General features: G+C 41.6%; 1 protein-coding gene across 1 annotated transcript in view; it reads left to right on the top strand.

Moving 5' to 3' along the window:
- LOC147689914 (uncharacterized) overlaps window positions 1-17222 on the top strand; it is a 46625-nt gene that overhangs the window by 6035 nt on the left and 23368 nt on the right. The window contains exons 4-7 of the mRNA XM_086939453.1: window positions 741-788; window positions 1379-1471; window positions 3881-3943; window positions 15640-15714. Of these exons, the coding sequence (XP_086795579.1) occupies window positions 741-788; window positions 1379-1471; window positions 3881-3943; window positions 15640-15714 (279 nt within the window). The remainder of the gene's footprint in view (window positions 1-740; window positions 789-1378; window positions 1472-3880; window positions 3944-15639; window positions 15715-17222) is intronic.

The following is a 17222-nucleotide window of genomic DNA, read 5'->3' as shown; positions in this document are numbered from 1 at the left end:
TGGAAATTCCACACTCTTGTGTGTGTTGCTATGGTCCATTTTGATTGGGCTTTGCGTGCGTGTTGTTTTTTACCAGAACACGCAATAGGCCATAGGCGGTCGCGTAGCTCCACCCATGGCCTATTGGTGTCTGTTACGCGCACCAAAGCCCCTATGTTTCCAATTAAAGTGACCAGACACGGGCGCGATAATTGAAAACATATGCTTTGCAGCGGCGCTCGCATGCACCACTCGCGGCGTGTTTTTTTTTTTACAATAGCGATCGCGAAAGCGATCACTTTCAGTGCTGTGCTGCTTGTTTTAGGTACTTGTTTCATAATCCAAGTGTTGCTTGTGCTCTCCCTTTCTTTGTGCACCCATTTAGGTTGATTTCCAGTGCTTTGGGTTTGTTTTGCAGGAATGCCACATCAGTGGCGAATGTACAGAAATCCCCCTAACAGCACATGCATACATTGCTTTTGCTTGGATACCACATCCGAGTGTTGCTTGTGCTCTCCCTTTCTTTGTGCACCCATTCAGGTTGATTTCCAGTGCTTTGGGTTTGTTTTGCAGGAATGCCACATCAGTGGCGAATGAACAGAAATCCTCTTTACAGCACATGCATACATTGCTTTTGCTTGGATATCACATTATTCTCTGCAGTCCTGTGGATCACAAGATTGCACATTAAACCACTATAAATTCTCTGTCATACTTACTCGACCATAAACATTTTTTCTCACTTTCTTGTTTATCATTAGAGCCCACCTCCCGGTGCTGATGAAAGTGAAAAGCCCACTGAGGACATAGTGAGTATTTTCCATTATGCAGTGTTTCTACTGATTTATGATAACAGCCATGAAACACTTCACAGTATTGTATGCTTTAGGTACAGCAGCCAGGACTTGTTAAAAAAGATTACAATTGAATGATTGTTCATCTAGTTACATATTTTCATTCTAGAGGCCACTCTCCGTTACTCTTGTTTTTCTTCCTCCTCCTACAACCACTAAGGAATCTTCTTCCTTGATCTGTATATTCCAAATCCCTTCCCCCTTTGCCTCCTGCCTCTGGACTTCAATACTTCTCCAAATTTTCATGAACGTTTTTAGGCACCTGCTATTTCTAAAGACTATTTGTAACGAATCTTTATATGTTCACACAGTGACCTATTTCACTCCTGGCAAATAATTTTTTGTGGGTGTGTTATCTCTCTTTCGTTCTCAAAAATATCTTTCACTTAGCACCCATTCCTAAACTGTCAAGAAGAGACAAGTCTCAAAAACACGGCAATCAAACCAAATAGCATTTTATGCAATTGTGAAAATAAATGAACAATGAGGAACACAGCATGTTTGTGTTGTATTGTAAATGTTACCTGTTTTTTTCTTTATTTCAGCCACCTTGGGAAGATGTTGCTGCATGGGAGCAAGAAGATTTCCATCCTTTCCACTTCACGTTTGACTTTCTACATGCATTTTTCAGTGGTTTGGTTAGTTTTCATCCATTCTTCGTACCACTGACCCTTCAGTCTAGTCTACCCATCAGGTTGCATGAATATCTGTCTAGGGTCATTTTTCTACTTTTCCTGCATGTTGACAGTTATAATTACTCAATTGTCTTTCCTACAATACATCTGTCATTGGTTAGACTTTCTTCAAATATATTTCCTTTTCTGTGAGCTCATTTTATTAGTGTTTCGCCAAAGGGATGCCTGAACCTAGGATATCGAGGAGTGGGGAATGAGTTGTTACTTATGTTCAGTACTCTGTAAAGCCTCACTTCATTTAGAGTTTCATGCAAAATTGCTGATAATACTAGAGATTGGTAAGAGTGATTCCACATGTGGCAATCGGGGCATTCCCACAATTTTAGCTGGAAATGGGGAATAACATGCAGAACCAGTTTTTACACCAGTTGTTACAGCAATTAACGGTGCAGACCTATCCTGACCTTTTTGCTTGTGCTAACATGATTGGCCTTTTTGTGTCACAATGCTGTGTTACTCCATTACTAATGCAGTAGCACCTCATCTGTAATTCTTTAATTCCACATCACTTTAAATGACAAAACATGCTGCATGTCTCCAGGAATCCTCTGTCTGCACACATTTAACACCGGTTTTGCCGGGATCTGGGATTATCTTCTCAAGGGTTGACTTGGAGGTAATTTTTTAATGTAATCGATACAAATAATGCTTGCCTTTTCAAATAATGTGTCCAGTACCATAATGAAAATTTTTAAAACAAAAGAGCACAGCATAGTAGCTTGGCTGTGTTCATATAAGAACGATCAAGGAATTTGAGCAAATCAATATCGGTTAATGTCTACAAAGAAGGGGCTTCAGTGCATAAGAAAAGGTGATGACGAGGTGCTCATTGACGTACTCTTCGACTCCAGTGTAATTCATTTGTGGGAGCTTTATCAGGACAAAAGAACATGGGCCATGGGCTGCAGCATCAAGATCAAAGTAGTATTTTTCCGTTATTTTGTTTTTTTTTTAACAAAAAAATGGTATGAATAAGTTATATATACAACAGTTGCAGTGTGACAAACCACCTGCTCTCTGTGGAAGGTATGACTGTCCCTGTTGAAGGCTTTTACGCAGTTTAATTACCCTGGGGTCGAAACGTACATTGACTATGAAAGGTTTTGGACTGTTCACTCCAAAGAAACACCTATTCAAACAAAATCTTTGTTACTAACTCTACTTCCTGATTATCAAATTTTAAAGCCAAAACTATTTGGACTTTTTTTTTTAAACTGTCGTAAGGGTTTTGTTGTTCCCAGCTGTTTCACCTTCACCTTTCACAAACACTGCACCGCCACTATAAATATTCACCACAGCCCCTTCGTTGCTGGCATTTATTGACCTTGATTTGGATTAAATGTTTACCATGCCTTGATCTTCTTATATAAACATTGTTGAACTACTGTATGTTGTATTGGTTTTAAACTGCACTTATAGTACCTTACATTTAGAAGGCAAGCATTCGTTGTCCCTAATAAATTCAGAAATGAACTCTAAGTGATCTCAGAAGGAATCTTGTTTCTCATATTATATATTGCCCAGGTCCCTGTGTGGGTTTCCGCAGTTATTTTCATGTATTATTTATTTAGAGGTGCCAGTGCGGGTTCTGTAGATCATAGAGGATAACATGGCATATGAGAAATCTTTACATTCACTATCATTTTATTTCCCTTCATGAAATGTATTTTCTCACTATCCCTTTTACCATCAGTCCCTGACTCCCAGTCCAAACGAAAGTGAAGAGGCTTTCCAAGACGTAGTAAGTAGTTACATACTACATAATATTTAGCAGCTTTTTAAATAAAAATGAATAGAAAATCCAAATTTTTTGTGGCTTAGGTATATTGGCTGGGATTTCCTAAAAAAAAGGTAACATTATCTAATTGTTCACCATGTTACATAATTCTATTCCAAAGGCCATTTTGTGTAACCTGTGTGTTTCTTCCTTCTACAGTCCCTTGGAATTTTCCCTCCTAGATTTCTTAATTTATAATCTCTACCCACTTTGCCTACTAGATCACCACTTCATCCTTATCTGCATATATACATATTTTAATGGTTTTCTGGATTCTCATTAACATTTGTGGATATTAGCTATTTTAAAAGACTATTTCTATTTAGTCTATTTTTAATGCTAATTTACGTTCAGCCAAATCAACATTTTTGTGAGAAGTAGTTACATTCCTCCGTTTCTCAAAAATATTTTCTAGCTGCCTCCCATGTCTCCACTACCAAGGAGATCAAAGTCCTCGGAACCCCCAAAAATCAAACAATCTAGACTTATATGGAGCTACAACAGCAAAATGGGAAACAAAGTAGGCAAATTACATTAGTCTTGTAAATTATATCTTGCATTTTGGTTTCTTTCAGTCATCTCCACAAGATGTTGCTGAGCAGGAGGATCAGTCAAAAAATATGCCGACCGTTAATAAGGTTAGTAAAGTCAGCCGTTAGCATTCAATTGTTAACAGATTAATGGTATCCTGCCCAGTACTTGGTCACTTATGACTTATAACAGTGTTTCCCAAACTGTGGTCCGCGGACCCCCAGGGGTCCGTGACACATTCCCAGGGGGTCCGTAGGCAACAGTTTTAAAAGCACAGAAACATTTCTTGTATAATTAGCAGCTTTCCAGCAACAATAAAAGTGTCAAGAGAATGCCAGTGATTAATGTACCTGCTGGAGCTGAGGAGAGTTTTGTTCAGTTGCAGCTTTGATTGAACTAATGTAGCACAGAGGGTTAATGTGCCTACTGCAAAGAACGTGTATCATGCATCTTAAAAAGCAGTATTTTATGTGCATAGGTTCGTGGTTACTGCTTTTGTCACAGAGATTATTTTGTTACTGTGTACTTCATAAGTGACAATCGTAATCTAGCAGAGGGACCTATAAACTGTCATCAAAGAGCTGTTTGCAAACTGCATGGTACCAGTTAGTAACTTATATTTTTTCCCAGGTATTCATTATCCTGATTCTGCTAAAAAGATTTATTTGGGTGGAAATACATTTTTAATGTTAAAGTCAGTGCTAGCCACTGTGTTATGTTCTGAATCCTGAGTTAGTGCTTTTCCAGACCGGGCACTCTTTAAACATTTTATATACACACTGATTTACAATGGTATGAGAGATGCTATAAAAAAAATAAAATACATGTGACAGAGGGGCTATTACTTCAATATAAAATACTAAGCGCCAGATGTACGATCTGTTTTTATATGTGCAAACGGGTTCGCGAACCCGTTTATGCATTCAAAAACCTATTGAGCCATGTACATAGCCTATTTCGCGGGTCGTAATTTGTTTGCAACTTGCTAAATAGGTTTTGCAACTTGCTATTTGGAAGGGGCATTCCCTTCCAAATAGGGAGTCTCAAAACCATGTACAAATGTTTTGCTGTTGCAAACCACCTACTTCAAGTAGATGGTAATGCATTCGCAAATGGGAAGGGGTCCCCAGGGGACCCCTTCCCCTTTGCAAATGCATGCAAACTTATTTTTTAAGGGCAGGCAGTGGTCCCAGGGACCTCTGCCTGCCCTTAGAAAATGAAACAAAAACGTTTCATTTTCTTTTTTTTTTTAAATATGGTAAACAGGCTGCATTTGTTTTTAAAAAACTGTTTTATTTAAAAGCAGTCCAAGACATGGTGGCCTGCAGAGCCTAGCATTCCACCATCCCTGGGAGGGCTGGCATTCCCAATGGGCTTGAAAATGGCGAGAGGCTCATTAATATTAATGAACCTCGCAATTTGCGACCCCATTGGGAATCCCAAACAGTGTTGTACACTTCAATTAAATAGTCGTACATCTGGCCCCAAAATCCTTAGTACTTTGAGTATTTGTTTTGTATGCACACGAGTGTATTGTTTTCGAATTACTGTTTTCATTTTGAAATTTAACTCATACAAATTGCTTGAGGGTCCCCAGCTTCCAGTGGTGGCTCAATGGGGGTCCTCAGGAGTCAAAAGTTTGGGAACCACTGACTTATAACACAAGTACAGAACATGAGACACATTATACCTCTCATACCACAGACAAAGAGTGGGTCACCATGTTCGGTTTCTCACCACATGGTACTTCATGGCTTTGCTGATGCACACGTCAGTGAACATAGAGCCTTAAGAAGTGTGCATGTCAAGAGGAATACACATGATTGATCAACTTATCCTAAATGGAGAACTAAAATCCTTTGATTCACTTAGTGAAGAGTTTGGTCTCCCACTGCATCAGCTCACATGTTACTTACAACTGCAGTGCTGTCTCAAATGATGTCTTGGTTCTTGTCCACGGTCTCTGAATTCTTCACCCATCTTAGACTACCTTCTTACTTGGGGTCGACATAAAGAGGTATTAACAGGCCTGTATGATGTCTTGATTCACCACCTCTTAAAGCTCTTGAAGAGAAATGGCAAGACCATCTACACATCATTATTGAAGAAGGTGATGGGTCAGATATGGTAGAAGCTCTAGGTAAGGGTACCCGAGGGGCTCGTTTGAAGATCTGCCTTTTTAAGACCCTACACGATTAGCATTGGACAGCTCTAAAATTACAACTAGCAGGACTTTTACCTCACTCTAAATGTTGAAGGTCACAATGCTGTGTTACTGCACTACAAATGCAGTAGCACCTCATTTTTAATTTAATAATTGCTCGTTAGTTTAAATGACAAAACATGTTGCATGTCTCCCGGAATCCTATTTCTGCACACATTTAAAACTGGTTTTGCAGGGATCTGGAATGATCTTCTTAAGAGTTGACTTGGAGGAACATTTTTTAATTTAATTTTTTTAATTGTGATCTTCCCCATATACTTTGTGACTGCCCTTCCATGCAGAATGTTTGGGCTATGTTGGGATCACACTAAATGATTTGATCCCTTCTCTCCACTCTCCTCTTACCCCTTCTATTATTTTAATACATGATTTTAGAAGTCTTATTACTATTACATGGCTGCAACGTCGTCTTTTACATACTACACTCTCCACAGCTAAAAACTGTATCCTGCAAAATTGGAACTCATCTAGTCCCCCCTACGCAGGAAGAATGAATGGTAGCAATGATTCAAACTGCTTCTCATGAACGTATTATTTATAGACTACACGATCAAGAGGACATTTTTCAGCAAGTTTAGGCTCCTTTTCTTTTTTTAAAAAATTTTTTATTCAGCAATTTTTACAACAGTTATTCCCCTACACAGCCCCCCCTGCACAGGACATTTCGAAACCAAATGAAAAGCAAAGCTGAGAAACAGGCTTTTAAGACATAATCTATGCATACAGTTGCTTAAATACTGACAAAACAAAGAAATAACATAAAAAAAGAATCAAAATATAACAAACAAGAGGGGAAAAAAAAGAAAGAAAAAGACATGTAGGCAGGGAAGAAAAGGGCATAGCAACCTGCCTGAACAATCCTAGACTAGGAGAGACCAACAGGTAGGAAACAGCAGACAGACCCACAGGATAACTGCAAAAAAGAATCTATGGTCTAACCGTCCTGTTTTTCCAATCTACAATCAGGTTCCATATCCGCAGGCCTAATGATCTTCCTTTCTTCCCCTTTCTAGCGTATATCGCCTTTTCCAGATTATGTATGTGCAACAATCTGGCCAACCATTGCTGCATAGTAGGCGGAGATCTATCCTGCCATGCGGAGGCTATACATAAACGTAACACCGCCATAGCCACAAACACAAAATATACATATTGTGATTGCAATGTGCCCTGCTCCACTCCTAATAGTATTACATCAGCTGTTAACCTTAATTTACAATTCGGAGATTTATCAAAAAAGACTTCTATGTCTTTTAACAGGGGAAGCAAGTTCGGACACTCAGCGAATATATGCTTAATAACTCCTCCTGCGCTATCGCATCTTGGGCACGTAATCCCCTGCGTGCCTCCCCACTGGGCAATTCTAGCTGGCGTATAGTATAACTTATAAAGTGTTTTGTAGTGTTGAGATTGTAGAGCTGACGAACAAGGAGCCTCCTGCCCTAGCTGTAATGACTTTCCGAACACACCCTCGGGTATCCCTAATGTATCCATCCATTTTGTTTCAAACTTTCCTAAATCATCCCCTCTATGCACTATGAGCTCAGCATACAATCTTTTAATCGTACAACCCTACCCCCCCTCGATTACTCGGAGTATTACATTATCGCCAAATCCTAGTGAGCCTCCTCTTTTGCTGGCCAAGAAGCTTCTCGTCTGTAAATACTTAAAAAAGCTCCTTGTGCTAACACCAAATTCCTGTTGTATTTCTATGAATTGACGTACTCCTGTCGGGCCTAACAGGTCCCCCATTTTTTTCACTCCTAGTCGACCCCATTCCTTAAACATGGCGTCAGCAAAAATCTCTGGGGGTAGCGCAGGATCGTCCCCTAGTCTAATATATGCATGGAATCTTCCCAGGCCAAAGCTTTTTTTAAACGCCTTCCATACCCTGTATGCCGCCTCTATTGTCTTAAATCTAGTTCTCTTGAAATAACTTGGTTCTGTATATCTCAAGAACACATTCTCTACCTCTTCCCCTAAGATCAATCCGTATATCTCTGTTGATCCTGTGTGTGTCTCATTTTCCATCTCGGCGCCCCCAAAAGGCCTGTCATCTGCTGTAGCGCTGCTGCCCAGTAATATAGTCTCAGGTCTGGTAGCGACCATCCACCCCTATCCCTTGGCAGTGACATAAACCTTATTGATCTTCTTGTCTTACCCTGTGACCAGACAAACCGATTAATCATGTGCTCTATCTTACTAAACCAAATTGAATTAAAAAACAGAGGGATCGTTCTAAATAAATATAGGAATTTTGGCAGTAAGTTCATTTTAGCGTAATTTACCCTACCTACTATTGACATGTGCAGATTGTGCACCCTATCCAAGTCCTTAATTACCTTTTTGATAATTGGACAAATATTAATTTCCACCAGCTTATCCAGATCCGCTGTAATAGTTACGCCCAAATAAACCCCCTCAGCCACCACCCGTGTGTCTGTACAAACTACATGTGCGTTCTTTCTAATTTGCGTCTTAGTTTTATTCAATGCATAGCCTTCCTCCCGTCCAAACTGCTCTGCCTCCTGTTCTATTGCTCTAATAGCCTCTGCTGGTGAGGGTGTGATGACCGCAATGTCATCAGCATAAGCAAGTACTTTAATGAACCCCATTTTAGTGTCTAATGGGCAAATTTGGTTGTTTAGCTCCAATTTCAGGATAAGTGGGTCTATATACATTGCAAAGAGTAGGGGTGAACACGGGCACCCCTGCCGCGTACCCCGGGTAATTACAAATGGAGCCTAGGGGCTGTATTCACCCTGACACAAGCAGTGGGTCTTTTATACAATGTTTGAATTGCCTTCACAAACCTTCCCCAAAACCCCCTCTCCTTAATACGGCCCACAGAAACTCCCACGAAACGCGGTCAAAGGCCTTTTCGGAGTCCAACAGCATAGCTGCCATTGGTTTCCCCTCCACATCTTGTGCATCAAATAACGTAATCATGTTCCTAACATGTAGTGTGGTGCCTCTTTGTGGGATAAAACCATGTTGGTTGTCGCTCACCAGCTGCCCTATTACCTTAGCAAATCTAGCCGCTAGTGCTTTTGAGAACATTTTTAAGTTGGCATTTATCAGTGTTATTGGGCGATATGACCCTGGCTCTGTAGGAGCTTTCCCTTTTTTAAGAATTATTATGATGTCTGCCCCTGCCCAGCTAGCTGGGATGGATAGCCCTGCCTGTGCCTCCCTAAGTGTTCTGACTAGGTCCAGATTGATAGATGTAAAAAAGGTCTTGTAAAATTCCCCAGGAATCAGAACTGGCCCTGCTGCTTTGCCTGATGGTAAGCTCAACATAGCCTCCTTAATTTCCTCCGCACCTAGGTAGGTATCTAGTGAATCACGGTCTTCATCCTGTAGCACTTTGCTGGGTGAATCTTGTAGATATCTCTGTATTTCATCATCGTCTCTATCCTGCTCCTCCTCATATAGCTTACAGTAAAACTCCCTAAAGACTTCCAGGATTCCCCCGCTGTCTGTGATCAAATTGCCACTGCTATCTCTTATTTCCTTAATTTCCCCTTGGCTACCCTCTGTCTTGTACGTACTGCTAGCGCACGCCCCACCCTTTCACTATATTAGTAGCACTTCTCCCTTTGTGCATTGTATACTTTAGCCGCTTTTACTGCTATGCTCTCTTCTGCCGCCGCCTTGGTAACCATAACCTCAAGCGAACGTTGTACCACCTCCTGTTTAGCTGGTCAGTCTTGACCTTCTGTTTTTTCTGTTTAGCTAAGCTATAGCTAAGCGTTTCGCTGCGGACACCCACTTTGAAAGCGTCCCAGTCGTTCCCTGTGCTAGTGCTACCCCTATTAATATCCCAAAAGCCCTTTATCCACGAGTGCATGTAAGTGACATATTCTGCATCCATCAATAATTCCTTTTCAAACGTCCAGGACTTTACCTGCCTTCTAAGCCCACTGCCTTTTATTATCAAGATCAAGGGGTTGTGGTCCGACAGGATTCGTGGCAGTCTTTCCACTTTGAGGTTAGCTAGCATTGACCTAGTAGTAAAAAAATAATCTAAACTGACACATTTGCCATGAGGGGCTGAGTAATAGGTAAAGCCAGCCTCATCTGGCTTCAATTCACCCCAAACGTCCACCAGTACGTTGTTACTAACCATACTCAGGAATGCTCTATATACCCTTTTTTTCCTTCCTTGATACTGTCCCTTTGAGTCTAACCCTAAGCCTGAGGCCCCGTTAATATTAAAATCTCCTGCTAGAATAACTCTTGGAGCCCATGTGGCCAATTCTATATCTAGAAATTCAAATATCTCCGGATCATCCTCCGTTGATCCATAGACCGATCCAAGAGTAATTCAATCTTCTCCAATCAGACATTCGATCAGGGCCCATCTCCCCCATTGGTCCTCCAGTTTTTTTCTTGTCCTGATGTTAAATAGTTTCGTTAGGATAGCCACCCCCTGGTTTTAGCCCCCTGTTTTGAATGTACTAGCAGGCGTAGCTCTAATTGTTCTAGCAGAAATGGTTTATTGCCCTCTATGTGAGTCTCCTGGAGACAAATAAAATCAGCATGGGTATTTTTCAGTAATAGAGCTACCCTTTACCTTTTTAACCTATCGTTAAGCCCGCGCATGTTCAGCGTCAATACCTTAATGTTTTTGCTCATACTAGGTCCTTTTTATTTTTCCTCACTTGGCCCCATGATGTCTCTCTAAACCTTTCTTTGTTACACCTTTGTTGTTTACCACTGATCCATACCCCTTTTTTCTGACTATTCGTGATTACCTTCCTTTTCGCCTTTGCCTCCCTTAGTTGCACTCTCCAGCTGTCATATTTGCCCTCTCTGTCCCGTAGTGTCCTCATTCCTTTCTCCTGTCCTGTGCTTCCCCCCTTCCCTCCCCTTGCAGCCCCAACCCCCCCTTCACAGGCAAATAGGTCAATCCTGACCTATGTTCGACTGTTTCCTAGCCCCTAGAGTGTCGCCTCCCTCCCTCTCCCTTATTAGCTATTTACCTAAACCAAAATTTAACAGAAAACAAAACCCACATTGCTCGTGCAGAGTACATCATTAAGCTTGAGCTTATAAACTGAACATAATAATAGAAAACCCTTAACTGTGTATCCGGTGACGTTACATACTTTCAATCCAACATTGACTGGCTATACAGCAATACTCATTTAACAACAATCCTGGAATCTCCCCGGCTTCTTTTTTCTTTCAGCTCGGCCAAAAAAAACCTGCACCTTGACCTCGGGAAAAAAAACATTCTGGTATGACCGTCCAATATTACTTTTAGTCTAGCTGTAAACAAAAGATAGACCTTGCATCCTATCTTCTGAAAAGGATTAATCAATTGTCTTAGCCTCCACCTCCTTTCTGCAGTGACATGGCAGAAGTCCGGCCGTGCGAAGAAAGATGTTCCTTTAAAGGAGCGACGGTCCTGGGACTTGGCTTTGTCCATAATCTCTTGTCTAGCCAAAGAGTTTCCCACAAACACCAACATTGCTCTTGGTTTATCATTTTGTGAAGCGCCATATGTTTTCTTTTGGGTCAAGGGGTACCTATGCGCCCGTTGGACCTCGACCTCCCAGTTCCAAGTCACAATCTCCGGGAACGCTTCTTTCAGGAGAGTGACCACGAATGCTCTGGGATCCTGCTCCTCAGCCCCCTCTGGAATACCCAGTAGCCTGATGTTATTATGCCTCTGCCTGTTCTCGAAATCCTCGAATTTCCACTGTAGATCTTCGTTACTTTTTTCCTGAGCTGCTCTGAACTCTTGGCAGCGGGTCACTTCGTCCTCAAGTTTCTCCGTTCTCTCTTCGACTTCCGTTACTCGGCCTGCCATTTCAGCATATAGTTTATTCATTTTGCTCAAAAAGCCTTCAATTTTTTTGTTGACTTGCTTAGATCTTTTACACTCTGTCCTGGCCTCCCCCTGCATTTGTTTCAAGGTTGCATAAAGTAAATCCATTGTAGGAGCTTGAGTTTGATTTTGTGTGCTGAGTGAGCCAGACTGCTGGTCTCATAAGCCCCCTTCCTCCTGGTATAGGTTAGATGTGGCCCAGTAATCCCAATCCAGTTTTTTGGCCATTTCTAATTGTGTTGGACTAACCGGGCTTTGCTGCTTACGGCTCTGGCGGTTTCTCTTCAATTTCCTCTTATGATGTATGGTGGGCCGTTGAATCGTATCCTCTGAGGTGGACTGAGACTGAGCCTGGTCTGAACCTGATGTGTAGCTTACTACTGAGCTCTCAGCCGAGTCAGAGTCCCCACTCCCGGATGTTATATCTGTTTCATCATTTACAGAAAAAAACATTACTCATTCGGAGAACCTGGCACCAGCGTTTCTCTCTCTAACATGGTCTGTGTTTCTGGGGGTTCCGGGACCTCTGGGAGTTCCTGAGTGCCCATATCCTCTTGACCAACCTTTTGTGAACCACTCTCAGCTGGATGCCCCTCCATAGGTACTTCCATCATATCTTTAACTCTTGTACCTATTGTTATTGGTTCCCTCAGTACTCCTGCTTGACTCGGGCCAGTTTCGAAAAAGACCGGAGCACCCCGAGGTGTGCCTGACGATAAATGGGGATGCTCATCACCCCCCTGTTTGACCTCAGAGCCATCTGTTAAGCCAACTGCTAAGCCATTTAGTCCTGCTATTGCATTGAGCATACCAATATTTTCTCCCGCTACATCAGTGTCCAGGAAAGTCAATCCGTCAATATCTGTCTCGTTTACAGCGCAGCTTACCTTACTGTGCGCATCTTTACCTCCATCTGGAGTTTCTGCGGCCTCTCCTGCAGCCTCTTCAGCGTGCTGCTCACCCGTCGCCTGCTTCTTCTCCGCTGCCTCACATTGATCTGGCCCATCTGCTGTCCGTTCATCTGGAAACACCCTGCTCGGAGTTCCTGATGCGCGCGCCGCCACCACTGCAGCCGGAGCTGTTGCTCGTAGAGCCGAAGATGGCGATGTCGATGAGCCTGCAGTGCGGTTATTCACCTCTATATCGCTTGTGCTGCCGCTTTGGCTAACGGATCTCCTGATACTTCCAGGTGCCCCTGTAAATGCCTCCACCAAAGTAGGTTGCCTCCGCGAGCTCCTTGGAGCCTTAGGGGTTGCCTCTCTCTGCGTTGATGTCGCCGCCTTGAGGGCTTTTTTTTCAGCTGCTGCTATTACTGCCTTTCGTTCAGCCCTTTGCTCGGCTCTTGTCTCAGCATCTGTCTCCTTCTCCTTCCTTTTGAGCTCTCTTTTCTTGGATGCCGAGTCTGTGGCAGTATCTGTATATTTTGCAGCCGCTTGCTTCCTAGTCACAGCGTGCGTGTCAGGTAGTTTCACAGACTCGTCTAGCTCCTTCTGTTTCACGCCGCGTGGAGGCATCTTGTCTCGGTTGCTTCTGACAGATCTGCGCTTCCGAGTGTCTTGTGCGGAAACCAAAGTAGCCTGAAAGACTCTGCGAAGAGACTTCTGCTGTAGTAGTATCAGTGTCTTAAATAGTATATTCCTTATTTTCGCCCAGCTATTCCTCTGCATTGTCCTTGTTAGTTAAAGTCATTTTCTACTTTATCAGGAGAGGGAGTTGTTAGCGACTCACTCCTGCGGCTGGTCCGCGGTTATCTTGCCTCTCACTTGAATACCGCCTTTGCCCTTATCACGTTTAGGCTCCCTTTCTTAACAATCCTTGAATTCTTTTCTTTCCACTCATATCATACGATATAACCTTGTATTCTAATACTTCTTTAATTTATGTATATTCATTTACACATATTTATACTTTATTATGTATCTAATTTTTGTGTACTCATTTAGGGTCTCTCTATTACCTATTCTTTTTTTACCATACAGAACTTATATTACTTATTTTCTAATATATACTAAAATTATTCTCTTCCTTTACTCTATAATTTTATATACCTTTTCTATTACTTATTGTTTATTATATATGATTTATTGTTACTTTGTATGAACACAAGTTATTTTAGAATATTGTATACATATTCTTGTTTCTATGTACTGTTAATTTCTTTTTCTCAATAAATAAATATGAAACAAAAGAATTGTTCATGGACTTTGCTACTTAGTAAGAAATGTGAGCTCCTCATTATCCATTATTCTCTCATATTGCTTTGATTTGATCAGCCTTTACCCTTTCTTATTAGCTCCTACACTTTGAGTCCACAAATCAGACTTGGAGGGACAGATGCCCAGGACTATATTTTCTTCATTTCTTGTTTGTGGCTTTTTAAAATTACAGATTTTGTTTTCCTTAGTATTTATTGCCTCAAAACTTCAACAACACTTCTAAAAATAATAGTTCTCAATTGTTACTTAAAAAAATAAATACTTTGAAAAAGGAACACTTCCCAAAATGTTTGTTCCCAAAAGTTACTAAAGCAATGACGGTGTGAAAGGGATAAAGAGTGTATGGTGTGGGTGTTACGGGTATGGAGCTAGGGTTTTAAGGTTTGGGGTATAATGTTAAGGAATTGATGTATAGGTGTTGAGAGTTAATGTCTAAAGGTTTAGCAGATAAGGTTTGGGGTAGAAGGGGGGAGAGTATTAGGGGTTTAAGGTAAAGGGTTAGTAGTTTGGGATATACATGTTAGGAGTCCAAGGGGGTGGCTTATAGGGTTAAGAGTTTAGGATGCAGTGTTTAAGATACAGTGTTAGGATTGAGATTTGGTATATAGAGGTCACAGGTGTAAGGATAGAGGATTGTGTATAGGATTTAACGTTAAGATCTAGTTGAAGGTATACTGTTAAGGGCTTGGGGTCTAGGATTTAGGGTCTGGGGCACATGGTAATGAGTTTGAAGTACAGTATGGGCTACAGATCTAGGGATTTGTGGTGTAAGGGTTACAAATATAGTGTTGGGGATATAGGGTTACAAGGGATAAGACTTTAGAGGAGGTTAGAAATACACGATTAAAGGTCTGAGGTAAAGAGTTACCGGAATATTAATTGCTTAAGGAAATATGTTTTAGTGTTTGAGTTCATTGTTACAGGTTGGGGTATAGATGTTAATTCTATGGTGGTAGAGGTTAAGTGTATAATGGACAGGGTTTGTGCTATGGAGTTATGAGTTTGAGTTATAGAGTAATAATTTTAGCTTATCTGCATCAGAAAAAACGTGTTGCTTTTAACACTAAAACTGCACTTAATTATTTTCATGAACCAACTTTGAATTTCAAAGTGATGGGGTTACAAGTGTTAAAATTGATGCTATTTCTCAGTGAATAAAATAAAATTAACAAACAACAACCAGGGTTTTATTGAGCTAACTATTGAAGATGTAACTGCCCAGGGGCAAGACTGGACAACCAAGGTGATATCACATGATAAGTTTACTTTCTTCGGCTGTAGGCCTACAGTAATTTTATGAAAGCTTTAGGGTGTCATGTCCAGCTCTTAGGCACTTATGCTTTATCTCACAAAGACAGAACAAGAGGCACCCATTATCTGCCATCTATTACAGACTGGGACCTGACTCCCAGTTACTCTCTTACTTTTTATTTGCTCATTGTTTCCGTTTTTGGTTACTAAGGCAAAGAAATGTAACACCAGTGTTTGGATTTGATGATAACTTTCTCTTTATTTTTTTCCTTACAGCGTATTTTATGGCATCCCAGACGTAACTTGGCCGCTTTTCGTCTATTTCTGATGAATCTGCTACCTACATTAAAGGCATGTATCAGTAAGAGACCCTTCAATTGTGCTTGCCAAATCCATTCCCAGGAATTTAGCTATCTCCATTCAAGTTGCCTAAGTTTGTGATCAGCTATTTGAGCACAAGAAGGGGAGATGGTGTTAAAATCTAGAGCTGTGTTTCTTGTCCATTTTCTATCTCTCGAGGTTGTCTGACTTGTGGGACTCTTTAAAGCCTGCCACAGTTATCTACCCCAACTTTCTCCTCTCTGTAGATCCGCTTGTCCGTCCCGTTGGTGGAGTGGTTGCAGTCAGTTCTCAGAAGCAGTGTACAGGGCTACACTGTCCCTCAAGGTTGTCTTTCTGCTCCTAGTACCACCACAGTTCCAGATGCCAGCACTCCGCTCATAATGACTTTCCTTTCTAGTGTTCTTCCAACTCCTGGTTAGGTCATGGCTTCTGATGTCAGCAGGTCTTTCCTCCTAGCTGTCGAACAAGAGCGCTGTACTACCTGCGGTACATCCCCCATTGGCTTCAGAGTGTGGCAGGGCTCTGCCCTGGGCTGCCTCTCACAGTGCTTGCTGTCTGTATTGCCTGTGCTCCATTTTTTTTTTTAAACGTAGTTTATTGATTTTCGTACAGGACAGACATGAACATAGTTGGCCCAGTGGCCTCAATATCATCTTCCCCATAATATGACATTCCCCGTCAAAATCACGTTGTGTGTCATATCCCTGCATCGACTATTTTATCAGTATCCCCCAACAGATCCCAATAAACCCCGTTATTTACTCCCTCAACTCCCTATTCTAACAACAGTTGCTCCCTCCCCCCTCCCATGTCCGGTCACTGATGCGTAGAGCAGTAATAATCCCTTATATCGTTTGTGTTCAGGAAGTCACCGTGTCCTAATCTTGTTGATGTTGCTGTTATGCTACGGGGCCTCTCGTATATGGTGTAACCCTTTGCCTGTGCTCCTTGACCAGTCTTCTCCATGCTCTTTGATGGTCTCTGATTCCTACCGGCTCTGATATTACTTCAGTGCTTCTCCAGGAGTTCTACCACTTGGTCCATGTCAGCAAACTCTTTTATTACTCAGAGCAGGGTCTTTTCCAGTCTGTTCCTTCCAGCCTTTAACCCTCCAGTCTGTTCCAGTGGCTAAATATTGCTTCCAAGTGCTAGGTTTCAGACCTTTCAGCTTTACTTTTGCATCTCGCCTCGGCTCTTTTTCCCAATATACTTCAGAAAGCGGCAGTCTGACTCCAACAGGTGTTAATTAAGCAGGGAACAACTCTCTGTCACTTGGACCTGGCATTCCCACACCTATCAATTATGTTCTTATCAAGAGTTTAGTTTAAATAGAGAGTAACACATCCAGCAATTAGAGGAGTGCACCTAACTCTATTGTTCTACTGTTTAAAAGTTGCAGTACTCCTCAGCTAGAACATGATTTATTTGAGGATCCTCTAACCAAAAAGGTCATGAGCTTGGTATTCTCCTGTATTTGGAAGGTACTTTAGAGCTCTAGGTGGGCAAGTAAAGTGACT

The sequence above is a fragment of the Lissotriton vulgaris genome, chromosome 9 (assembly GCF_964263255.1).
Source record: "Lissotriton vulgaris chromosome 9, aLisVul1.2, whole genome shotgun sequence".
Classification (NCBI taxonomy): Eukaryota; Metazoa; Chordata; class Amphibia; order Caudata; family Salamandridae; genus Lissotriton; species Lissotriton vulgaris.
The sequence above is the reverse complement of the archived record's forward strand: the minus strand, read 5'-3'. Positions and strand labels throughout refer to the sequence as shown.